General features: G+C 32.7%; 1 protein-coding gene across 4 annotated transcripts; it reads left to right on the forward strand.

The window, feature by feature from the left end:
- The first annotated feature begins 1,977 nt into the window (after positions 1–1,977).
- LOC143250680 (citramalyl-CoA lyase, mitochondrial-like) lies at positions 1,978–26,882 on the forward strand. 4 transcript variants are annotated; one of them, XM_076501573.1, is made up of 8 exons: positions 1,978–2,020; positions 2,498–2,587; positions 2,911–3,203; positions 7,314–7,502; positions 13,777–13,972; positions 20,509–20,622; positions 25,433–25,611; positions 26,208–26,882. In XM_076501573.1, exons 3-8 carry the CDS (start codon positions 2,934–2,936, stop codon positions 26,298–26,300), a joined length of 1,041 nt encoding a protein of 346 aa, XP_076357688.1. In that variant the 5' UTR covers positions 1,978–2,020; positions 2,498–2,587; positions 2,911–2,933; the 3' UTR covers positions 26,301–26,882. The 4 variants fall into 4 exon arrangements, with proteins under 4 accessions (XP_076357688.1, XP_076357690.1, XP_076357687.1 ...); XM_076501575.1 differs by having other exon boundaries at positions 2,006–2,024; XM_076501572.1 differs by lacking the exon at positions 1,978–2,020 and having other exon boundaries at positions 2,363–2,587.
- The last annotated feature ends 890 nt before the right edge of the window (positions 26,883–27,772 follow it).

Consider the following 27,772-nt stretch of genomic DNA (forward strand, 5'->3'; position numbering starts at 1 on the left):
TATAATCAACAATCATGACAGGAATTCAAGTAAATTTGTTTTGATTTAAGTAATTTACAATAAAACATTCCAATTAGGGATATCACGATTTTGACCTGGAACATTTTCAGGTGCATTCTGAATGTGATCTTTCAAAATTTGTTTATCTGATTTTATACGATTCGATGGATCATATTCGTACCAGTCCATAAAAAATGAGCAAAGTTACATCCATCAGGCTTGATCTCAATCATCTTAAAGATGTACTTCTGGATAAGATTTACACAGGATTTTAGCTCCCATATTTTGGTATCTACGTACAAATGGCATATCATCGATAACACTATATAACAAAAATTTTATTCGTGGATAGTATGTGTTGTTTCTTAATTGCTTATGTTGTAAAATAACAGAAAATGGCCATTATTCCCTTCAAAGTTTGCTTTTGTGACCTGGATAATGAAATTTAGAAATTAACCCATTTCTATGTAAAAAGGGGCAAATTTGCACATTTTTATTTACATAAAGTCTGAATAAAGTAACATAGGAATCAAGATTTACATGTTTTTATTCTAAAGTTATACAAAAGTGAACAAAATGTTCAAAAGTGAGTAGTTTTTCGAGATTTGCGACTATAATGCAAATCACTTTCACGTATCAGACTCAAATATAGTCTCCCATCATGTTTTTTTTTACGCTCCTTGGTAGCGGCGTTCAAAGTCCAGTATATCTTGGTGGAAGCGCTCGCCTTTCTCCTCTGAGTATGCTTCCATGTTCTTCTTGAATTTATCAAGATGAGAGTCAAGGATATGGACTTTTAGGGACATTCTGTTGCCCATTTTGCCGTAGTTCTTCACCAGAGCCTCAACCAGTTCCACATAATTTTCAGCCTATGTGTTCACTTAGGCAGCTAGAACTAAACTGAACTGGTGGGCCCTTGTATATATATATTACTATGGAAAGTTCTAGAAAATTCTCATAAGTTCGACAACATTCTAGAAAGTTCTTGAAAATTTTGAGCAATCACAAAACTGAAAATTATGTGGAACTGGTTGAGGCTCTGGTGAAGAACTACGGCAAAATTGGCTGCAGGGTGTCCCTGAAAGTCCATATCCTTGACGATCATCTTGATAAATTCAAAGAGAACATTGGAACAAACTCGGAGGAGAAAGGCGAGTGCCTCTATCAAGATATACTGGACTTCGAACGCCGCTACCAAGGAGCGTATAACGAAAGCATGATGGGAGAGATGGGAGACTATAATTGGGGGCTGATACGTGGAAGTGATTTACATTACAGTCGCAAATCTCGAAAAACTACTCACTTCTAAACATTTTTGTTTATTTTGGTATAAGTTTAGCATAAATACATGTAAATCTTGATTCATATATTGTTTTATTCAAACTTAATGTAAATAAAAATGTTCAAATTTGCCCGTTTTTAGATAGAAAATAAATTAATTTCTAGATTTCATTATCCATGTCATCACAAAAGCAAAGTTTGAAGGGAATAATGGCCATTTTCTGTTTTTTTACAACATAAGCAATAACACATACTATTCAGGAACAAAATTTGTGTTACCTAGTGTTAGCAACAAATACTAATCAAAATTAGTGGTTTCCTGGGTAAAACATTCAAATTAAATGTTGAAAATATAGCTAACAACAATATCATGTTATATTACAATATTTTGCAACTCGTATTTTATCGAACTTTCTAGTATTTCACCAATACAGAAGTAAAACTAATCGGTCTATCATTTTGAGGACAACGTTTATCACTCTTTCTCCTTTAAAAGTAGAAATTCTATGGTCTCCAGGAACCTTCTCACTGTCTATACACCTTCCAAAAATCAAACGAAGGCGAATATATTTAATCTTTGATATCCTTTAAAACCTTGTAAAAAACAGTGTTTGGTACTAGTGGTTTATCCTTTTTTTTTTTTTTTAATCTCCCAATAAACTTTTACACTACACTAAGCCTGGATATTATCGCGGCCAAAGAGTACCACGCCATCATGAAATATGGTTCCTGATTGCATGCAGGTCATTTAATTTATATGTCCAATGAATGTATACTCTTATGATATACTGAAAACTTTACATGAACGGTATTTAATGGTTTTCAAAAAAAGAAATACACATATGTTTTTCCGAAGATATGCACTATAGAAATTGATAAAATGGCTTCGAAATTCATGTTCCTTGTTCTCCGACAGTAACGCCCCTCTTTATAGAGATCTGTTTATGCTTCAAAAATAGTGTACTGTATTTCATGTGATATATGTATATGTCTATACACATATATATTGTATAAGTCACACTATATTGTGTTTACAGAATAGATCATGAGCGAATTAGTTTTTTCTGCACTTAAACGCAAAGTGTTATAGAGGGTGCTGCATGGTAATAATTACTTATGGGATCTATCGTGGAGTTTGAAACTAACCTTATTCGACGATGGTATTGTTATAGATATTCTTTATGTTTTTTAAATATTGTTTGTTTTCTTTTCTCAGACTGCATTTTCGAGAAATCTGCATATCTCAGATTATACTAAATTCTCGAGACGTTAATACGCTGTAAGCTTGATTTTTAGGGCTAGTGAGGTAAGTCACTTTTAGTTTTATAATACATTTTATACTATAGACTATATTTGTTGGAAGTAAAACTAGAAAATCATTGAAACTATCAAGGCCATCTCTCATCCAAAAAATCTACTATTTTGTAACCTACATTTAATACTACCATTCATGCTTATAATTATAAAACAAAATTAGTAATCAAGCAAACTGATCACTTAATCAAAATTAAGTGCAGCCCCTTTTGCATTGTATTACTTTCAATAACTCATGAGATATATAATTGCTACGTTACTTAAGAAAATCGTCATCATTTGTTTACTCATCTATGTTTGCATGTTTTGTTACAGTAGAAACATTTGTAGCACCACACATGGCTGGTCTTCATCATCACCTGACAATGTTATGGCAGACTGCTACCAAAAGAAGTAGTTTTTCTTTTCTTGCAAGATTTCTGGGGTCAAGCTGTAGTGGAAATAGCCAGTTTACAGAAAAGACCGGAATATTTGGAAAGAAATATACCCCACGTAGAGCTGTATTGTATGTTCCAGGTGATGATGAACGAAAGATTAAGAAAGTTCCCACTTTAAACGTAGACTGTGCTGTGTTGGATTGCGAAGATGGTGTAGCTTTGAGTAAGAAGGTAAACCTTGATAAATGTGTGAAGATGCAATAAGTAGATATTAAACTGTGTTTAAAAAATATACTTACTAATAAAAAAGATCTAATTATCAATCAGTATTTGCAAAACTAACTTAGGTTTATTTTCCTTGTACATGATGAAAAGTACTTATAATCCTGTCAATTTTATTTTTAAACTGTGGTGATTTTAAATTAGGAGCTATATGAAATTGTCAGAGCTCACTTTTAAGCAAGCATTCTTTCTTTAATGAAATGAATTTGTAAATTATCTTGTATATTTCAATAAAATCATATCAGTAACAGTTTTCAACTAAGTCACTTGTCAAAATAATTAAAAGGGCAAATTAAGTATGTTATATATATTAGAGCTATGACAATGCACAACTGCTGTTATTAAATGATGTCAAGGTGTTCCCGATTTCATATAAAATATGTAATGTCTCTATTCGTGATACGATATGCTCATTTTAGTAGAATATATAAGTGGAAGAAAATCAGATATGTATTATCCATTGTGAGTTTTGTTAAAGAGATGCAGGTCAGTAATAAAGCATGTTAGGATCTCTAATTCAGTCATTTGAACATATCCACAGTGTGATTGTGGCAGCAACTCAGTTAGAATATAATAAATTAACATCAGTAATGTTTTGGGCCAACATTTGACCTATTAGTTCATCTTAGCTGTTTCATTTTCTGAACTAAACTTAAAAACTATTAACAAATAAAATTAAAAGAGAAAAAATCTTACAGCTAGCCCTCATCATTCATATACTTGTCAAATTTGCTCTTAAACTCAAATTTATTGCTTCCACAACATCTGAAAGCAAATCATTCCAAAGGCCAATTACTCAGTTAGGTAAATAAAACTGTTTCAGTTAAAGAAGACTCTTATCCTGATAACATTTAAAATTCTCTCCCAGCTCTACTATTCTCACTGTTAATTGTAGAAAAAAAGATGATATAGTAACACTATCAATTCCATTTACAATCTTAAACACCTGGATGAGATCCACCCTAACTTTTTATTTCAAGAGAAAACCATTTGGAATATTTCAACTCATCTTTGTATTAACACAGGCATTATTATAGTAGTCTTTCTCTGAACCATTTCTAACAATTGAATGTCTTTCCTAAAGTAAGGAGCCCAGGACATCAGTATCACAAAATGTGATTGACAGAATGTGACCTTGCTTTCAGTGCACCAATATAGTTGTCTGGAGATGCATGTAATATACACTTGTTTGCATCATTGCAAGGGGCTGCTGTCTGATAATATGGACTCAATGGAACTAATATACCTTATATTCTCAATTGAGTCACCATTTTATTAGCAGCATTTGGATTCAAGTTAACACATAAGTGGTCAGGAATAGGTTTCATAAGGTTAGTCTTGGTATCATATGACCAGTGGTCTGCTTTCCTGTAATCCAAAACTACAAAATAGCCTGTCTTCTGTTATGTTAAGTACATGAGTAGATGGTATGCTAATTTTTTAACAGTCAAATAATACTTTATAGTGTAGCCAAATAGGGGACATACATTCATTCAGAGAGTATCCAGGAGTATATCCAACCTATATTTAATGGGCTGTGATAATGTAGAAACCTACTATATCTATTAATAATTTGCATTACAGGATTGCAATCTTCCAACCATTAATATTGCCATGTGCAGGTACTGTTCATTGAAACTTCTTTTTTTCTAATAGAGTATAACATTCTTCCAACATGATCAAGTTTTAATATCTTCATGGAAGAGAAGTATATTGAGCATATAAACTAGTCATTGAGTTTATAGGTTTGAATTGTTACTGTGAAGGATACTCTTAGAAGAAACCTTGCTATGGTGTTTTGTGATTGCTTTCAATTTCAATTAGGCTTCAGTTATTGCATGAAATTATGAAATTACTTTATCTACATTTCAGTTCCTTTAGTACATAAAACTGAGAGCCACTTTTGTCTTCACTCAGAGAAGCACTCAAGAGTCATGCATTTATCATATCTTGTATCTATAAGGCTTATTTAAAAATAATCCACTTTCTTCTTGAGACCAAACTGTGTACTAAAAAATAAAAAACATTAAATAAAAGTGTTTGTGAACTTTGACATGATGCCTTCTTTTTCCTCTGTTATGTTTATCCCAGGTAAAATCAGTGTCAGTTTGCTTTATTTCATTGGGAAAAAGCTGTGAAAACTTGTATTTCAGACCACTCTGGTATTTGAAAATCTGGTAAGGGTCTTGAAGCAATGAGAGTATGACACACACTTTAGTTTGAAATATAACTCTCAGAATGCATGTCAGTGGCTTGATCCCTGTTGTTTGTTAGAAAAGGTGTGACAGTACTTTCACAAATACAGCATTGCATCCAGTTTTAGTGAGAAAGAAGAAAATTTATTGCTAATGAAGGGTGGATAAACATTTAAACATGTACTGCAAATACCCATGTATGTACCCACAAGCTGTTTCATATTTATAATGCTTATTGAAAGATGTCAACAAATAACAAATCTCCATTTTAGTATTTATTAACAAGTCCTAGTTACAGGTTTCTTCTCTCTCTCATTTATGACATCTCTAATTATTTTGTGAGTTATGGGATACCAAGTCATCTGTTATAATGTTTCACTCTTTTTCTCTAAAAAGAAATCTAGTTAGCATATTAAGTAATTGTAGTCTAGGTTATTTAGAAAAGTGATAATTGCTAGCTGCACATGATTCAATTCTAAGCAGTGTAAATAAACTGAGAGCAGCTCTCATAAAAATGTGGGTCATATTATTTTGGTAGCTCACTGATTCATCAATATAACCAAAGTCTGTAGAATTACATGAGTATATTTAAACATTGATTCAGGTAGTTTTAGGTAACACAACTGAGTAACTGGCACTTGATTGTTAAAAATTAACTGACAAGAGTTATTGATATTATTTAACTGATTCCAGTTACTGCTTAATTGTTTTAAACAGTTTTCATTTGAGATTTAACTTTTCATGTTCCATTTTTTCATATTACTCAAACTCATCTAACTTTCTTTAAAATTTCTTATGATTATTATGTTAATTATATGAAAAATTAAAACTCAGCACATTACAAAAATAAATCTTCTGTGTTGTGAATGGCTCTGTTGTGGGTTTTTATCAAACATTTCTACTTTTGGTTAAGGAAGAAATTCCAAGATAGAGTATTTCAAAAAAATATAGTTTATGCCCCCATAAAAATTTGCAATGAAAGTTGTAAACTAATTTGTGCTGTTAAGCATAAAACATTAACATATTTAAATGTTTAAGCTAAATATACCAATTACAAGTGTTTTCAAATTACACAGTTAAGCATACATTACAAAGCAAATATACTTAAAAGTTAAAATTTAAATGTCCAGTTGTGTGGTAGAATAATACTTGGTCTCTACAGCTAGATGGTTTTCAATTTGTGTGACAAAGCAAATTCTTGGAAATTTTCAGAATAGATTAGGCATTGCATGATGAGTCTCAACAAATGAATGTTTGTATTATCAGTGATAATTCACAATAGTGAGTCAAACTGAAGAAGATAGAGTAATTATGAATTCAAGAGTGTGATAAATGTAAATCTGGTTCTAGTATTAGATCCATCACTTCTTAAATTGCAAGATTGAAAAATTAGTTATCCTTATTGAATTAAGATGTTAGTTATTCTCTTATTGATTAAATATACATATATGTGGGTATAGCTTTGTAATCATATATTATAAATAGAATTGAAAAAATGTTTTTTGGGATAAATTACAGACTTATTGGATCATACTCATTGTGTGCAGTTGCTAAAACATTTGTGATTAAGGCCGCGATTGCAGATTTGTCAGAACAGAAGTTTCATGACTTTTTTAAATCAGTCATTGAATGAAATTGTTTTCATGATATATTTGAATCATTCAAAACAATTAATTATGTCTTGTGAAAACCTAAGTTGTTTGGTAAAAGTAATCTTTCACATTTATATTTAATGAAACATTATAATTGTAATCAATTAGCTCATAACTTATTTAGGATTGTTGATTATTGCAAGTTGTTTTGGGTTTTGTAAAAGTTACTATGTTTTTAGGTGGTTTAATTTTATTACATTCAAATGTTTCAGGAAGAGGCTCGTAAGACTATTCGAAAGATGCTTGATGAAGTAGAATTTGGACGAACTGAATGTGTGGTGAGAATGAACTCTGTTGACAGTGGTTTAGCAAGTGATGATATGAAGGAAATATTCAAAGCTGGGAGACTTCCTCCAACTGTCATGTTTCCAAAAGTGGAAAGTGTGGATCACATTGAGTGGGTAAGTCTGATTTATAAACACATTTATCAATAAGTTACACAGATAATTTGTTAGAAATTTTTTTCATGTGATGATTAAATATAACTTAAAGCAAATATTGATGACTGAATAGATAAGTTTGAGGTTATGGCTGATTTTTTAGTTTTTTCATTTCAAGATTTGTATAAAACTTCTTAAATGGATAGTTTTCTTTAATAGGTTGGAGTTAAAATTTGTCAATCTTTTTTAAAAAAATAAAAGAAATCACTGTTTTGGAAAACTTACAGATTTAATAAAGATTAATGTCTTGATATGATTAAACTAGATGATTCTTTTGTAAGAGAAAGAGGTAAGAAAAATCTTCCTGATTCTAAAGGTAAGTATATTATATTAAAATGATTTTGAATATGCAAGCTGCATGGCAAAAGCAGGAAATATAAAGTGCTGGTGGAACAGAATATATCAAAAGTTTGTTTTGCTATTATTTAGGATTTTATAGATGGCATGATCCTCCATAAATGAATTGCTTTTTGGAAGGGTATGTAAAATCACTTTACAGTGCAAGGTATTCATACATTCTTGTCATAAAGATGTTGTTATGGGGATTTGGAATTTCCAAGGTGGGAAATCAGAAAACAAAAGAAGATTGATCAAGTTGAAGACTCATCCAGAAAGAGACCTGCAACTACTCATACCTCAGTCATGGAAGGAAATGGCAACATCTTCTGTCAGATCACAATCCTCCAACATGAAGGTCAGTGGCAAATGCCATCCACATATTTCAGGCAACAGTAAATAACAATTAAGAATGATTTCCCTCTGGAAACGAGGGCACGTGACATGCATTAACCAAGATAAGGTTTTCAGTCATTCTTTCCATTCACCCCTCAGTGTGGATTCCTGAACGTGATGAGGGGACCTCCCAAGGAAGGTTTTGTTCTTTTACTTTACCTCCTCTGGGATCTAAACTTCCATCTACGTGTTTGCTGTGTATGGCAACCCATGAAGGGAAGGAGAGAATCCTGGTGGTTGAGGGGTCCAACCCAACACACCACTTTGGCCTTGAATTCCTGTAGACGGGCAGCCTTGGGGTGGACCCCCTTGGGTCATTTGGCTGGTCCACTTGGGCTAGGGTCAACCAGGTACCAGTGTTGAACGTTCTCAACAGGTGTTGTAAACATTGTATTTGATGTTGGCATTTGGGAACAGTGCTCATGAAATCCTGGTGTTACTGCAGTGTCCTTGTTTGACATTGTAGTGCATCCCCTCGTAAGGCTTCATGGTGGGTGGGGTCAGTGAGCACCGAAATTTCCTTTTATTTATTATGGATACTCCAATTAAAAATCTTAATAAAATAGTGAAAAAACAGTCTATAGGTAAATGACTACTCCTTGAAGATACTGAGCAGTAATCCTCACTAACTGTACCACCTGTTGTACCTCATTTTCTTATATTCCATTCACTTTTAGACAAACCCTTAGGGCAAATGTCTCCCTTTTTCATTCAGAAGGGACTAGAGGGACTTGCTGGCTTTCCAAAGTCAGTTAAGAAGCTTCAATCTGGTGACATATTGGTGGAAACATCCACATCTCAACACAGTGAACTCCTCTTGCATCCAAAGGCAATTGGGGGCATACCTATTGAGGTTACATCTCATGCTACTTTGGATTCATCATGAGGAGTTATTGTTAAAAGAGATTTGAAGAACATTCCAGAGATTCATGCTGGTTCCTCCATCCAAGGAGTTTCTGCAGTGAGGCGTATATCCACTCACAAAGGTGGAATTACGGTGCCGACCAATGTCCTCATTCTCACATCTATGCCACCATTAAGGCAGGTTGTCTTATTACAGAGTATGGCCATACATTCCACAACTACAGTGGGAGTGCAGACAGATCTCTCTGTGCCTCTAAAAGAATCATTCTCCAAACAAATGAAAAATCTTTTGACCTCCATGGTTAAAAAAGTTGATGAATCAACTTCAACACCTATCTCTGTTCCTTGCATACATTCCAACAAATCCCAAGATCCACATCCTTTGATTCCAGTTACAGGCATTTCCTCGGATACATCTTCTTCTCCCACCTCAAGATGCAAAACAATCAATTGTTCACATCCTCAGTCACTGGAATCCCCTTCCAACAGCAAGGATCTGCCCTGTTGACCCAGAGCAGGATCCATGGAGGTCAATAGACCTCCCTCAAATAAGGACAGTGAGGAAAAAAGACATGGTCATAATCAGTAGGGTTCTCCACCCAATTCATTTACACGTAAATAAAAATGGCCACCCTGATACAATGGAACTGTTGAGGTTTACGTTCTAATCTGGATGACATCAAAACACCAATTGCTTCCTACCATCCTGTATGTCTTTCCTTACAGGAAACATTTCTGAAACCTGCTAATACATTTACCTTTTGGCAGTTTCCTTTGTACAGAAATGAAACTGTGTGATGGATGAGTGCATGGAGGGGTGACACTGTTGGTTGATAAGTATGTGCTCACCCTGTCTTTGCCACTTGACACACCCCTTGGAGGCCATAGCCATCCGAGTTTCTTGGGTCATATTTTCACTGTTTGTTCTCTCTACCCATTGCCTGGAGAGACATATGATCAATCAGACCTTGATGCTCTCATTGAATAGTTGTTGTCTCCCTTTTTAATCCTGGGGGACTTTGATGGACATCATTCCCTCTAGGGAAGTACTGATATTGATAGGAGGAGTTGCTCTATAGAGCGTATGCTCTCTGATTACAACCTAGTTTTTCTACTTACTTCCATGCACCTAGTCAGTCCTTTACTGCTATTGATCTCTCAATTTGCTCCCCTTCATTATTCTCCCATTTTTCATGGAGGGTTGACAATAATCCACGGATGTTTGGTACAGATAGCCTAGCTGCTTTGTGCCATAAAACACTTAATTAACCAACCAAACAATCTTTTCATTCAACCATTTCAAACATTAAGCAGCAGAAGAATGAAATGGATACTCATGTTACTTCCATATGCAACACCAATGAATTTCTTTTTGATCAAACTGTTGAAACTAGTGTTGGAGTGTTAGGAAATTGTCACCCTCACAAATTGGGAAGTTTCTAGGAAGGAATAGAGTGCACTATGGTTGTGACAACCTTACACTATAACCTTTTGCATCAGAAATTTTGTGCTGCAGTTATCATCAAGATGTATAGTCATCAAATAAAACATAGCTAAATGTTGTGACAAATTATAAGGATGTGGTGAAGCTAAAATTTGTTTTTATATGACATACATAACTTTCTGTACACATGTCATTAGGTTGATTTTCTAATATATTTTTAGAAGTAATTTAAAGGAGTACCTTCCATGTATAGTGTCGATAAAATATTTTATTCCTTCACAAGCCTCTTGGTTTCCTTTGTGGAGGTACTGAAGTGAATGCAGCCCAGTGGTTAATTCTAGACTTACAAGTACCTTTTTTCGACTGTCACAAGGTTTGACCACATTACATTCAAATTGTATTTAGATAACTTTACTTTGAAAGTATGTCAGTGAAATTTGGGAAGGTCTGGTAGGCCTAATTTTGTCTTAATGGATGTTATATCTCAGGTGTCTGATGTTAAATCAGACACCTGAGATATAACATCACATCATAGACAAAATGATCTTCTCAACCTTTGACCTTTTCCCTCATTCCCTTGTGAGGTCAAAAGTTAGCAAGAACCTGAACACCAAGGGGAATTGGCATGTTATGCCCTTTTGGAGCTTTGATTATTTCACCTTTTCTTAATATTGTGCTTTCTATTCAGTTTTAGATCAAAAGTTGTTAGGTTTCTTGTTACCTATTTGAAGAGTGGCTTCAAACTCATATGTCTATCTTTCACATGCCTGATATCCTTGTTTGCTTCTTACCCTTATCAACTTTTCACAGTATCCTTTGTGCATACACCTTCCTCTGAGGCTCTCCACAAAAATTCTGTGGGTTTTCATGGAGGTACCCTTGTCCTTTCCTCCTGCACTTTATCCCACATCTTGTCCTTGGCTTTGGTGATAAATATTTGGCTTCTTTGTTGTGATTTTATTACCATGATGCCATATTGGCTCAAATATGTATACTCTTAACCTATCTTGGAGATTTAAGTGTGGCTCAATTTTGGAATATTATATATTAACACTGTCCTGGATATTATTAAACCATAAGAGATATTGGTTCACCATCATTCCACATTTCTGTTTATTTCTGTTGGAGCCTTATGTGCTTCTGATTACCATTTCTTTCTCCATCTCTGGTTTCTCATTTGCTTGTTTTCCTTTCTCCTCCTTGAGATCTCATGACCTACTAGCATGTGTCAGATGTTTGGGTACTACTCTTGCAGTGGGCAATTGAAACTGTTCCTTATCCTTCAAGGGATTTTTTTTCCAATATTTTTCATTGTTCCCAAAAATCACTAAGGATTGGCAGTTGGTAACTGATTTATCTCACCTTAACCACTTCATTTTCCAATCTTGGTTCACTATACAATCTTTTCTCACCTTGAAATGGGCATTTTCTCCTGGGTTGTAGATGACATTAAGTTATGTCTCTAACAGTTACCTATATCTACTGCTGTCACTTCAGTCTCATCCTTATTTTTGGGGTGATTTAATACTTTTGGGCCCATTAATTTTGACTTGCCTTGGCATCTTGCACATTTTGTTGTATTGTCTAGGGTTTTTCATGACATGTCTATGTCAAAGGAGTGCTATTTCATTATTACATGGATGCTTGGCTTTTTTTGGCTCATTTCCAACAGGAATCATCAATCATCTAATTCTACATGGCAGCTACTTTCTGTGGTCACTTCAGTGGGATGGTTGTTCAATTTGGATAAGTCCTTCCTCAGATTCACTCAATATGTTGTCCATATGGGGACTTTTTTGACACAAATATAAGGCAAGTCTGCCTTTTCCTTTAAAACTTAGTTCAAAGGAACTTTTGTTTACCCACACCCTCTGATTCCATCACTTACTGCTCAAGACATTGCTGGTTCCTTATAGTCATGTCTGTATGAGAACACTTCAGTGGATGTTTCAGGAGTGATATAACATTGATTGGGATCCTCTTTCCATGTAAGATGATCTCCATTGATGTGTATCTGGACTAAGCCCATATATTGGCTGGTGTGCCATTTCTTTCTGCGTGTCTGGGTCTACATATTTTCATAGACACATCCATTTGGGGATGGAGAGTATGGGTCAGTCCCTGGTGGTATTTGTGCCATTGATATGTGAATGAAAGTGATTTCCATCTCTTTTCTTGAACTTTTATGAATCCTTCTGAATGGGTTCCAGACAAAAATAGCTATAACCATTCAGTGCAGAGAAAGGCAATGGTGTTCTGTAAGTGTAGATGATGTAATAGCCTCCAATTTTTCAATCATTAAAGGAAAGTGACAACTTTTGAACTGCATAATACTGCTAACATTCCCTGATTATTGGCATAGGGAAAGCCATTATGACATTGGAGAGTTTGAAGTGTGACAATCAAGGCAGTAGTTCTAGACAGAAACAAAATTTTTAGATCTTCATATAGTTTAAATACAAAGCCAGGTGAAAAGTTTTTTTTGTGGTGTCAATCTAGCAACTTATAATTTTTTAGTATTTCAAGAAATATATATAAAACCTACAAAAATTAATTTCTGTACCCCCTCCATTTGTGAGATTCAACAAAGGCTAGTAAATACAATGCTCAAATGACAAAAGGTCTGTTTTCTGATAGTCTGCAAACCTTTGTGATGATGTGTATACATTATCAAAAGTTGTAGTATGACTAATCTCATGGTTAATTTGATGGTTACAAGTGGTTAATGTGCTAGACTGTGTGGATCCAAAATTATGTGGTACACATCTCATTACTTCCAAGAGAGAAAAAAATTGTGCTATGCACTCAGGATGTAGACTGGCCCTATGAGAGAGCTCTGGATTTTATGGCTAATGAGCTGGGTTCAAATCCTAGTGATGACACAAAATATTCACGTGAAGGTGTAGATGCATTATAAAAGTAAAAGTCAGTTCTTTGCCATGGACAGTGAATGTTAGAGTCCTGCTGACTGGCTACTTTTTTCCCTTTGATCAGTACTTCAAAATTAAGGATAGTGCCTTCACTTTGTCATAAAAAAAATTATTTTTTGTTTAGTTTTCTTATACAGTAAATGCATATATCGTAATGATATCAGACTAATTCATTTATGTATTATGTTCTTCACATCTATTATGTAGTGTTATATAATTGTCAATACTGACTTTTAATGAAATTTTAAATTTCTATTTCTATTAGATATCTGAAGAATTATTTAAGCACTTGCAGACAAGAACCTTGGTGGATAAAATAAATCTCATCATCTACATAGAAAGTGCCAGAAGTTTACTTGACCTTAGAACTATTTGTCAACGAGCTGTTGATTTATCAAAACAGGGGCTGTTTGTTCTGGATGGAGTTGTTTTTGGATCAGATGATTTTTGTGCTGATATTGGTATGTTAAAGATGTTTTGTTTCTAGTTTAAAACAACTTGAAACCTAATAATATAATGGAATGAAATTTGTTAAGTGACCACTCTTACATAATTGCTGCAGGGTGAAATATTAAACTTGTAGAATAAAGAATTTTGCATAATTTGGTCACATGCAAGAACTGCACATTTGTTCTCATAGATCAAGATCATACAGTGCATAAAATGCCTTAAAAACATGGAATTTGACATATCTTTTCTCTTGGCTTTCAAATGTATGGAATTACATTAAATTTACTAATCAATTGGGAAATACTTTGGTATTACTCAAATGGTGCAAGTTTATGAATTTTATGGAAACAGTGTGAGACCCAGCAATACCAAACCTTTGTAACCATTTTAACTGTATTTACAGCAAAAAACAGAAAAATATTTCAAACCAATCTTTTACTGTATTTGATAAACATGGAATGTTGATATACTACAATAACTTTACTTACATCTATCTGTCTCCTACGGTAACTTATCCCTTTGTAGGCAATTGAGAAACCAGACTTGCACATTATCTTCCATAACTAGGCCTGTTATTTGCATGTATTATAAATGAGAATGCCTTTGTATAATCCAATAGTGAATGCATTATTTATTATCTTATCTGTTTTTTTCTTTTGTAAACCATGTTATTCACTCTTACCTTCAGCTTTGTCTTTTCACATGTCATTTTACATCTGCAATTAATGTCCTGCCTTTGAAACCATTGCTGTTGTGATAATGTGCTTGGTAGATGGGTGGATAACCAATCAGTTTCAACTAACTTATTTATAATAATCAACCAACTTTCTTTGGCATTTGTATATGTATATTTCATTGAAAATCAGTCTGTTTGATGCTGTGTTTACAAAGAATTTTAAAGTGACAATACCTTCAATCTTTTGTCTTCTCACTTTGTTTTTAATCTCCTCTTTATTTTCTTCCTATATTCTTTCCAACATTCTTAGACTTAATGCACCCTTTGTGCCTGGAGGAATCTGTGTCTTTTTATAATCTGCAACAATACAATGAGGTTTTACTCTCATCTTTGTTGTTCCATAAGAGATGGAGTTTGACTACCTATAATAAATGCTATTGCTCTTGAAACTATTTCTTGTCATCCCTTTGTTAAAAATGCAGTTTTTTTTCTCTCTTTAAAGAAGTTGTTGTGTATGGCCAAGATCAATGCCTCAGATACTTTTATCTACATTCTGATTATTCTGACTACTATTTGCTTTGTCATGTTTCATTTACAGCGATTGGAGTTTTAGATTCCAAGCTCTTTTTTGCATTGGCTACAGCCTCATGTTTTAAATAAGATCCTGAGAATTATTTTAAGGAGGATACATTTATTAGGATTTTATTTTCATTACTATATGGAATATTGTCTCTTTGTTGTCCAATACACCAAGGCATCTTTTGCTGTGACATCCATTCTTTTTCAAGATTCATCTCATTTGAGTTGGCTGATCAGGATTTCCAAGTCAATTTTTGACCCCTACATAGTATCTAGTTCATTTGTGGATCTTTCTTCACCTGTTAGTAGGGTGATGTCATCCATCACTTTTGTGTCTTTTGAACATGAAATGCTTGGCATCAAAGGTCTCGTGTCTCCTCTTCCTGCATCAGAGAGACTGTTTCTTTTGGGGACTCTAGCTTCTCAAAAAAATTCCTTGTTCTTTTAGGATGCATTTCCTTCAGTGGAGTATGTCCAGAGATCAAATGCCTTTTCTTTTGTCACTCCCTTTGTCTCTTCACATCTTGCTGCTTTGGTGGCTCAATTAACTCTACACAACTAAGCATTCTACCCTTGCCCAGATATATATTTATTCATGGTGCCTCTTTGTCCATACAAGCTTCCTCAAAGGGGTGATGGGTCAACAACTTTCTCATCATCTTCTGTCTTGTCTTTATGATCATTCAAGGAATTCCTCTGGTGTTTATGATATCAACCAAAATATAAATTATTGCTCTTAGGTAGCTTTGCTTTCTTGTTTTTAAAGTTTCTTGGCCCATGACCATCACATTTAGGTAATAGTCTGTCATTTCTCAGAACATTTGAATTTGGTGTCAGATTAGCTGTCTTATATAAACCAGATCTTTTCTTAGAGTAGTCTTTATATTCTGTGATGTTTCCACCATGACAGTTATTTTACTAATGCCTTTGTGATTATTCTGAACAACAGGTTTTCACAACTTTGGTCACCAGTGCTGCACTCTGCAGCACTGGCTGTTAATGCTTCGAATGTATATGGGTCCAGTCTTTTTATATGTATCTATTCTCCTCTTCACGGGGCTATCTCTCATTTATGGTACCATTTTCTAGGTTCATTTCATTGTTCCTTTTGTTTTGCTCTTATGATTTCCATTTCTTTGTTTCTTGGCATCCTAGGAGCTTCTTCCATCTGGGAGGTGCATTATACATCAACATCAGATATCCATTTTCACTGTGAGGTGCCCTGCCTTAGTCTTCACGTGTGGCTTTTGTTTTGTCGCCTGCAAAATGGGCAAGATTTTATTGTTAAATAATCTGTTTTCTTGTTCACTTTTTATTGACCATTTGTCCTTACAACTTACCAATACATATTTGTAGTTTATTAAATTCTGGCCCATTTAATACTTCCATGTGCTTAGTCATCTGACTCTTCCTATTTTTACCCATGTTTTTGACAGCAGTTTCTACATTTTTACAGTTGCTAGTTACAGAGCACCTTTGCCAGTGACTTTCCATTATACTTTAATCATTTTCTCTTTTTTTTATTTTTCACCAGTTCTTACAGATCGCTCATCAATTTATTTGATCAGTTGTTTTCCTTGTCCCGTTCCTTTTCTATACCTGAATGTCAGTTTAGTTTTGAAGGGTCTTAAATACCCTTCAATTAAACTTCTGGCCAAATGTTCCTTTACCATTTTTCTCTGAAGATGCAATTTATTCTTTTTCTGACTTGCAAGAGATATTGTTCTGTACACCTTTAGCATTCTTTATCACAATGATAGGTTAGTTTTATTCTTAGGCTACTCCTTCCTTTCCAAGTCTTATGATGCATAGAGAAGTGTTAGATGTTCTATTCAATCACCCTCCCTTCCCATTGATTCCCTCCTTTTCTCCATAAATAATGTTTATACATGTTATAAATTGTAAAACATCTTGGAGTCTCTCACAAAGTTCTGGTTATTTGTGAGATTGCATACAACCTGTATTCGAATGTTTATTAACTTGTATGATTTATTGCCTGTACTGTTTTTATTATTGTATACAGTTTTCTTGATAAGAAATTCAAAAATTTTATGCTCTTGGAAAATGACTTTCCATTTTAGTTTTGCTTTAAGGTGATCTTTGTCACATATATTTTCAGCTTTGATTATCAGACACTTCAGGTTTCTGGACTTGAAATGGGATGAGAAGTTGTGAAGTTCAGGTACTTGTTTGTGTGTGCATGTTGTTGGTACTTAATTTAGCATTTCATTTATGGAGAATGTAAGATACCATCATATTCAATTTGTATGGTAAAATGTATGTTTTTTACATTAAGTTCTGGTATGAAATTGGGAAAGTTTTTCTGTCATGTGGCCAAATCACAAATGTCATCTGTATTGGGTAGTCAAAAAAAATGGCAACAGTAATTGCTATGATGTGAATACACTTTACAAACTGACAAAGAATGATTATATTTAATTATATTGGGTCATTCCATAAGTAATGTCCGAAAATGTAATACAGAAAGTCCATCATTATTTCTGTCTTTGTAGAAAGCTTTAATGACTAAAATATGTAGTAGGACGTGTATAAAAATGTTCAGACAAATAAAAGAAACTATCTCAACTCCACTTTCTCAGATCATTAATCAAATAAACCTTTATGAAGATGGATGTGTCTAAGGAGCACATTAGGCGTATAATGCTTTATGACTTTAAAAAAGGCAATAGTGCAGCAGAAATTATACGAAACATTCAAGGTGTTTATGGTTCAGAGTCTCTCAATGAAAGAAAACATCAAAGGTGATTTCAGAAGTCCAGATCAGGTGATTACAGCTTAAGTGATGACGTTCAGGTCGTCCTGTTGAGTTTAGTGGTGACTTGCTGCTGGCTGCACTTAATGAAGATTGTGCTGTAACAGTTGAAGAACTGGCACAAAAACTTCATTCAATGCATTCAACAGTTTACCATCATCTGCAATAGCTTGGAAAGGTGTCAAAACTTGAAAAATTGTTCCTCCATGATTAAACAGAAGCCAACCTTAGAGCAATAGTGGACATTTACATTCTCCTGAACGTAACTCACTTTTTTATTGGACAGGTTAGTGACTGGAGATGAAAAATGGATATTTTATAAAAATGTTAAGTGCCAGAGACAATGTGCAGGTAAACTGGCTAAAGCACAGCCCAAAATGGACCTCCACCCAAGGAAAGTCTTGTTAAGCATTTACTGGGATATTGTTAGTGTGATCCACTTTGAGATGCTGCCATTCAATGTAATGATTATATCAGACTTCTATTATCAACAGTTAGAATGCTTGAATGTTGCACTGAAAGAGGGCTGCTTTGATCATTTGTAAAGGTGTTGAGTTACACCAGGATGATGCATGGCCCCATACAACAAGGATCACATCTGCAAAGATTGAAGAGCGAAACAGGGAAACACTCCTACATTCTCTTTATTCTGAAGACCTTGTCCCATCTGATTATCATCTGTTCTGAAGTTTGCAGAACTATCTTGATGGAAAAGAGCTTGGAACACATGAAGATGCCAAAACTACCCTCACTACTTTTTCTCTAAACCCCAAGAATTTTATAGATGTGGCACTCAGAAGTTTGTGAATCGTTGGCAGGAAGTAATTAATAATAATGGAACATACATTATTAATTAAATAACATTAAAAGCATTAGAAATTCTTTTTCTGAATCCAAAATTGGACATTAGCTAAGGGATAACCTGATACTTTTCATAAGACATTAATATTAGGTTTATTACATTTTAGCACTACATTTCTTTATCTAGTGCATTAGGGATTTTCAAGAACTGGAAGATTGTAAAATAATAATGATAGTACTTTAATCTCACTGTTTACGTTATGAATATCTTGTTTTTTTTAAAAAAAGTGTATGTGTGTATATATATATATCATCTTTGGTTTCTATTCCTCACAAAGCATTATTTACTAAAATTAGAAATTCTTATTTTTACTTAACTGGTTTTTGCATGACAGTACCATAAGATGACACACTATATCAGGATATTTGATATGTTGATTTTAAGTACAGCAGTAAAAATACCATTTAATAAAAGATGGAATTTGTTTTGTTTAATTGTTCATGAAGAGGATGTTAAATACATGTGTGAGATATTGGATAAATTAATCAATGAAACATTCCAAAGAAAGATTGAGAAGAATTTTGTTTTGTGAGAACATAAATTGATGATAGGTTTGATTTAAAATTCCATCTAAAGTTTAGTTTTAATGCTGGAATTCAAAACTTGGATTATTTCAAAAGATGTACAATGCATTCTATTTTAAGTCCTTAATAATATCTGTATCTAAAGTATGATGTATAGTTAGAAGACTGTTCATGGATAATTATTGAACATTGACTAAATACTTTTAAATTCTTTTATTATTTAATTCCAACTTCAGGTTTTAATAAGTGAATATTCACAAGAAACTGTCAAGTAATGAAGTTAATATGGTGGTGTATATATATATTTGTGTGTGTGTATAACTTTCAGTGCAATTTAGTATCAGGTCTCTAATTATTGTGTGCGAAAAAGAAATGCATTAGTTAACAAAAAAAGCAAACCTGAACTTATATAAGAAGTGGAAAAATAAAAAACTTATTGGTTTGTGGAAATAGGAAATACCTAAAAATCCACTGTACTGGCATGTTCACTGAGAACAAATAAAACTTAAAGAGAGACATATTGATTAAAAATCATATTTTTGATTGACCAAAATTACTTTAAAAGATGAATTAAAAAAGGATGTAACTGAAGTAAACTAATAATAAGACTGTACTGGCTGTCAGAGAATCTTGGTTTCCTTCCTGTGGGATTTTTGTTTGGCTGTGTTCTGCATACTGGATAAGCCAGTATTTTGTAATTTATTGTGGTAGAGCTCTGGATTTCTCAGCTAATTATCTTGGTTTGAACCTGTGAGATACCATAAAATATTTTTCATGCTATAAGCTGTGAGAACTTTACAGGAGTGATACTTTTGTAAAGTTTGTGACACAGGGCTGTTGACTGGCTTGAAATAAGGGATAGTAGTGAATGGCCTTAATAGCTTCACCATAAATACAAAATATAAATACTTTGTATAGCAAATGTTTAACTCTTTCAACACTAGGAAGCTTCTTTTTTTTTTTTCCAGTTTTCTTTATTGAAAAAGGATAAGAAAATCTCAATCTATGAAGGTGAAAGAATTGTTTTTTTTTTTCCAGGTGACAACTTTTCAGAGCTTGTATTTAGAAACTAATAAATAATAGCTTTCCTTTTATACAAACATAATCTTAATTTACAATCTACTTTATTCTAGGAGCAACAAGAACATTAAAAGCCAAAGAAGTACTTTTGGCACGTCAAACAATTGTGCTAGTTGCCAAATCATTGAAAATACAGGCTGTGGATCTCGTATATATTGACTATAAAGGTACAATGAATTCATGTTATGTGTAATTCTGTTAAAATATGCATCAAACTAACATTTTTTTAACTTTTTCACACAATTGCTATTTTTCATTTTTATGTTTTATCATGTTTTTAGAGTAGTTTTAATATTTTTTTTAACTCTGGAAGTTTACTTTTTTATTTATCCTTTTTCCATACTGATTCTTTTTTCGAGTTGAAAATGTCTTAGGGTTATAATAGTGAAAAAAATCCAAGTACATCCCCACCAGTAAAGTAATTAACAAAGGTGTGAAGATCAGGAAGAGTTATTGTTTATACTTTACATTGCTTAAATTTCAGGTGCAAATTGAACAATTTTATCAAGGGTGTGTAATCTCTCTGAATAATATTAATTTTATTTTCATTGTGTTATGTTTGCATATTTCTGTGTTGACTATCAGGTGCTTCTATTTGTTATTGATTTATTTTTTATCTTTAATACCTTTAGAGTAGTGTTTTATTGTTATTTTTCTGTTCACTATCCTTGAGGTGTTATTTTATTAGTGTTTATGATTTTCAAAGTGTTATACTGATTTAAAAAATTTGATTTCTGCTGTCATTAAGTGTTGTTTCAAAATTCATGTTTTCTATGTTCACTGTCAGGAAGTATTTTGTTTTAAATGCTGTAATGTTTTTTCATTGACTTGTTTTATTAAATTATTTGGTAAAAATAATTGAACATGCTTTCAATGTAATAATAACAGATTAGTTCATTTCCTTTTTGATGTTTTACAAACTTAAACAGTATGGTAACTTGTGTATTTACAAAAGATGTTAACTGAACTACACTAGTGTAAAGAATAAACCTACCTGTACAACTTTACAGCTGAATTGAAAACAAATTGACAGATTCATTCCACTGGTTAAAAACAATTCATTATTTCCTCAACTATTTTTTCTAACCTCAATTTTTATAATGTAACTTTATATTTAATAAAACCTTGATGTCAAATTTTTAAAACTTTCTATGCTTATATTGTTAAACGTTTTAAACTTAATATCTTCATTACAGCATGCAGCTCTCTCTAGCTGATACACATATTTCAACATTAAAAATAGAGCTTATAAAAGTAGTTAATTTTTTCTGTGTCACAAAATTATGCAATTAGTGAGTTTTACTTATTCACTGTAAGGTAATAAACTTTTGAGGTTTCGTTGTAAAAGTAATAGTTTTTTTGAGGGCTTTATCTCTTTGTTAAAATATTGTGCACCTTACAAATGTATATAGTGTTCAGTACAAAATAGTCTAGATATCTTGAAGTTACTTAGTTTGGATTTTATAGCACTGTGAAATGTAAATTAAAATATCAGTGTTATAAGACTATAAAATGAAAAAGAAAAATGCAGTATTTTTATATATTATTCATTTTGTAATATTATGTACAATTGAAGAAATTATGAAGGGTTGCAATATAAAAATCAGTTTTAATGGAAGAAAAAATTAAATATACTGTTGAAATATATATATATAAGTAAAACATTGTGAATCAGCAATGTGTAAAATGGGTGTAATAGGATTATCAAAGACTGTAGGGAATAGTGTTGCCACTAATGAACTTTATGAATTACAAGTATTAAGCCCTAAAGTATTGTGTAAATTAAGAATTTAGTGATTCAAGATGTATTAACCTTTTTTTTTTAATTTAATCTGACTGTGTGAACTTAATCTGTTACATTGTGTTGGACTTTATTTGTTGCCATGTGAATGTAGTTTATTCCATAACTTTAAGAAGTGTAGTAAATAAAAGTGCTTTTGGTATCATTACAACAAATATGCCATGGTATGTGTTGCTTTTTCTGATGTGGATAACACATTGAAGTACAGGTTGGTTTATGCACACAACAAACTTCTTGGGTTGTTAGGTCCTGAAAATAGAGAAAGTATAAAAGTTTATTATAATAATAATAATGTTTTTTTCACTCAAATGAGTTTTGCAATATGTCTTTCACAATTTTGATAGATATCCATTTGGCATGGTAGAGCAATTTCTTTCTATCATTAAATAAATATTGTACACCAGAGAGAGAGAGAAATATTGAAGCAATTTTCAAAAATAAAATACATTTGATTCCCTCAGGTGTCTTCACGAAGGCCAGGCTAGGAATGCTACAAGGAATTGCAAAGCTTTAATGCAAAATTAGTCTCATTTGCCAGTAATATAAAGCCTTTTATAGTAATAGCTAATGCATCATTCTTAATATAGACTAAAATTACTATAAGCAATACCTTTGTTAATGCTGTAAAATAACAAACACAATCTAGTTGTTCAGTTACAACTTGTTAAGATGTGAGGACCAAAACATTCCTTGCATCGTGCATTTACAAAAAAAAAAACACCCTTCACATATAATTGCAAGAAAGATACAGTACTGTGAAAACGTGTCAGAACAAAGTCAAAAATTAGATTTCAGGTTATTTTCACAGGACAATAGAAGATAGATTACAGGTGAAACATCTTTATATTTAGTGTGACAAAAACTCAGTAGAAGGATTTTAGTTCAGCAAATAGTTAATTTTTTGTATGGCCCCTTTTGCTTTAATAACCACAGACAGTCTTTCAGGCATTGTTATAACATATTTAATCAAAGTGTTCTTTAGGATTTTGCTCCAAATGTTTCTAATATGCTCCCATAAAGTTACTTTGGAAGTAACTTTTGATTTATCAAGCTTTTGCTCTATAAAATTCCAGATATGCTCAATTGGGTTCATACTTGGGTTGTGTGGGGCCATTGCATCATTTGAATGACTACAGCAGTTTCTTTCTTAGATATGTAATTTATGTATTTGTTTAATGAGTGTTTGGGGTCATCATCTTCTTGGTAGTAGAATACTTTACCAATAATACACAAACTGCTAGGTATACTGTGGCAGATCAGTATCTGGTGGTACCTGTGCTGGTCAATTATTCTATCTATTTTACAAATATCTTCTATTGCCTTAGCAGGAAACAACCCCTCAAGCATCACACTGCCTTCTCTGTGCCACATGGTCGGTGCTATACATTGACGTAAATACCTTTCGCCTTTCTTCTGCAGGATGTGCAACCTACACTTTGAACCACATAGTTCAAACTTGGACTCATCTGTCCATAACACTCCTTTCTAATCATTAACATCCAAGTTTTTGTACATTTTAGGAAATTTCAGTCTCTTGACAATGTTTGGATATTGAAATAAAGGTTTTTTAACTGCTACATGACCAAATATTCCATTCTCATTAAGTCTGCTTCATACTGTATATCTGTACACAGTTCTTTTAATTGGTACATGGTCATTTATCTCTTGATTGAGATCAGTGACAGTCTTCTTTCTGCCCCAAAAGATGTATAAATAAAGACACTTAACATCAGCATCATCAAGTTTAGGTGTTCTGCAACCTCTATTTTCAAGTTTATTTGTCTCTGTCTCTGGATGTATGTAACAGTGTTTGGGGAGCATTTCAAGTCTGCAGCAGTTTTTTGGAGAGTCCATCCAGCATCAAGTAAAGCATTTAAGCAAACTCTTTGCCCTACTCACACTTTTTGGGCCATGGCACAGCAACAGAATTTAATGTATAGTGTTAAGCACTGTTTCTGTCAAGGTTTATTTGTGGAGTACTATTAAATTGATTTTTTTCTAGCACATGCCTATACCATATGTTAGTTTCTTTCTATATAGTTAAGACTCTGCATGGGGTACCATGACATTTATTTCAGACCCTAAGTTTGATCAATATTAATTCAAGCAGAACCATTATCACATACTCTTGGTACAAGTGTATGGGAATTCTAAAAAACAATAAGTATTCTCAGAAGGAATCAGTGAAACATTATTATAGTTTTGAAATTTACATTCTGTAATGGAATGGAAGAACTACTCCCATAAAATGGAAAGAATGACAAAATATTGTCTTGCCCTAACATTTTTGCATGGTGTTATGGGAAAAATGCCCTATACTCACTGTAAAATTTCTTTACTGTTAATACATGTTTCATTAAACACAAATTGAAAGTTAATAATGTTTGAGGTATCACAGTGATTAACTACCTTACATCAATCTGTATACTCAGCCTTTGACATCATCATGAACTGTTTCATTTGTGATGATATATGTTGATGAAAAGACCATAAGTATCCCAACATATGGATTGAAGGAGGCAGAGCAATATATGCCAGATTTTGTTAAGAGCTTTGTCTTTCTTGTTTTCTTTTTCAGTCTTGCTGCCAACTGTTTCCAGTTTCAAATTCTCCCTTGAAATATTCCTCTTCTTGCATCCTACTCTGAACTTTGAATTTCATTTTAAGATGCCAAATAATATTCCATTTCAGCTGTCTTCTGTTACGTGAAGTAAGTAATGCAATATGGAGACTGAATTGAAGCCAGTATTGTGCCTCTCACATTTATTAGTATTTTAGTAATTTGTGGAAAAACTAAAAACTTCCTGATATGGTGTACTCTGGAGGTTGCTCTTCAGATTTAAGACAAATAGCAGTTATTAATAAACTTTCTCTGTTTCAGTGTTACCATTGTAGAGTGTAACATATGAACACTACTGCTTTTATAAGTAGCAACATTATAGTAACTTAAGAAGGTTATCATAACTTTTGAAATGGAATACATGATTTCTGTTGTATATTTAAGCTATTTTAACATAGTGTTGCAGCTCAAACATTTACTAAACCTTAGGTGATATTTATTTCCTCTGTTGTACTGATTGTACTCTGATGTTCATTTAAAAATAATATGAAATTCAGTTATTGTTTACATTGTAGAGAATTAATTATAGGTAGTTGATAACACTGCACTACTCTAGATTTGAAAGGGCTAGAGGAGCAATCTCTGGAGGGAGCACAGATGGGTTTCACTGGAAAACAGATTATTCATCCATGCCAAATTCCCATTGTGCAAGAGGCCTTTGCACCATCGGCTGATAAAATTGAATGGGCTAAAAATTTAATCAGAGAATTTAAAGAACATCAAAGGACTGGAAGGGTATGTAAAAGCTTGTGTTTTCAAGTTTTAAATATTTCAAATGCCCATGTATTTACATTGTCAGAAAGGCTCTACACAGTTGACCGAAATCTAAGTAATGTGTAATAAATGAATATCTCTTGCACAACCATAACAAAGATACTTTTGTAGAGCGTTATAGCTTGTATACTGTTATACTTTTATATAGTAAGAGATGAAAAAATTACCTTCAAACTCCAGAACATGCAAAATAATTTTTAAAAAAATTCAACAAGTTTTTTTTCTCTTTTATGGCTTCATTATAAACACAAACCTAAGGGATGCTTTACATTTGAGTAGTTCTTTTTTTCTGCTTTTATAATCATTTTAAAATGTATCTTCTCCATTGAAGGAAAGAAAGGATATCATATTTATGTAATTTTTTAAAGGAATCCTTTTAGAACCCTTTTAGATTTAAACTGAATTTTCACAAGTTACTTGAATAAATTGTAAACAAGAACTGATAATCTTGTATGTTTTCAGATGTATTTTTTATTTTATTAAGAATAAACTTGTTTTCTGTTTATTTTTACAGCTGAGATAATCAGTTTTTGTCATATTTATTATTATTATTACAGGGAGCTTTTACATTCCATGGAGCAATGATTGATAAGCCACTACTACTTCAAGCACAAAATATTGTACAGCTAGCAGAAATTCTTGAGCTGTGATAAAGTAACATGTTTCAGATGTTTGTTGTACAGTTTATCACCAGTTCATGGATAAGTTTTGGAAAAAAAACAACAACACTAGATCTCTGTTGAAGGATGAGTAGAAAATTTGAGTTTTGAAAGATAATTATTTAAATGTTATTGAGGCTACTGCTTGGGATTGGATGAAATAATGTTATTGACAATTTTATTCAATTACCAGTTTTTTAATGCAACCAAGACAATTTTAAAATTAAGTGTACTGTTTTTGCTCATTGTTTTAAAAATGTATATATAAACGTATCCAAATTAGCTTCATGATCATGTGTAAAGAAAGATCTGGCACAGATTGATATTGATAACTGTCATGTGAATAATAAAACTGAAGCTAGTTATTGACACATGAAACATGATTTTAGTTATTTAGGTATTACATATACTGTGTTGTTTTTAAGCTTTAAATTTGTACACAAGTTCTTTTAAATGGCAATGCCATCTATTATAAGCTCAAAATAGAAGTGAAGCCTTGTCACAAATTAAACTTTCCTGATTTGCATATTGTAATTTTTTTCTCTTTTTTAAATAAATTATTTTATAGATTTAGGAGTTGTGTTCAATGGTCTGTTGATATAGATTTAGTGCTTGCTATATAACTATAATTACATTTTTAAAGCTAAGGAAAATTAGAGGTTCAACAAAAAGTACATTTTACCTTTTATAAGTTCTGAACAGAATACTGAAGATGATCTGAACTTGTGTCAATAGTAAGTTGCATAATTTATGGGTGACATCACCATAATAATTTGTTTATGTTTAAAATCTTACTTTACACACAGTCCATAAAATAATCTATTTGCATATGGTTTTAAAATACATTATGTAAAAGGATTAGCCACAGTTTCCTCAACCTCATAAACCAGAAAAGAAACTGGCTTTGAAACATAATTGTTTGTGACCCATAGACATGTTGCTAAAACTTATTGTGGCACCCAACATGTTGAAATTGTTGATTAATGAGGAAACAATACAATAGAACCAAAATAATAATGTTATGTAATAAATACAAACCTTTCACAATAACAACAGTTGTAGTAAAGAAAGGGTGAATATAGAATTTTAAAACAAAGAAATAGTTTGTTGAAGAAGTACCTATCTTTGTAGTCTTTTTATTTACTGCTTAATTTTGTCATGCCATGACATGGAAGAAATTGTTGGTCCATGTTTTGGGACCTCAATTAATACCTTGTCTTGTTTATGATGCATATTATTTTCAAGAAAACCTTTTAGTGGGTGTCAGAATGCAAAATAATTGTGCGACATATCTATCAAATGCTAGAGAGCCTGCTATCTAGGCTTTATTTTTCTTTTATCAGACGACTAGCCCAGAATTGGTTCATTAGATATGCCTTTAGTTCATGTCTTTCATTTCTTTCTTCATCACCACCTTCTTGATGGACAACATAAAACAGCATTTCAATGTTTTTTCGTTTCTT

The sequence above is a fragment of the Tachypleus tridentatus genome, chromosome 5 (assembly GCF_004210375.1).
Source record: "Tachypleus tridentatus isolate NWPU-2018 chromosome 5, ASM421037v1, whole genome shotgun sequence".
Classification (NCBI taxonomy): Eukaryota; Metazoa; Arthropoda; class Merostomata; order Xiphosura; family Limulidae; genus Tachypleus; species Tachypleus tridentatus.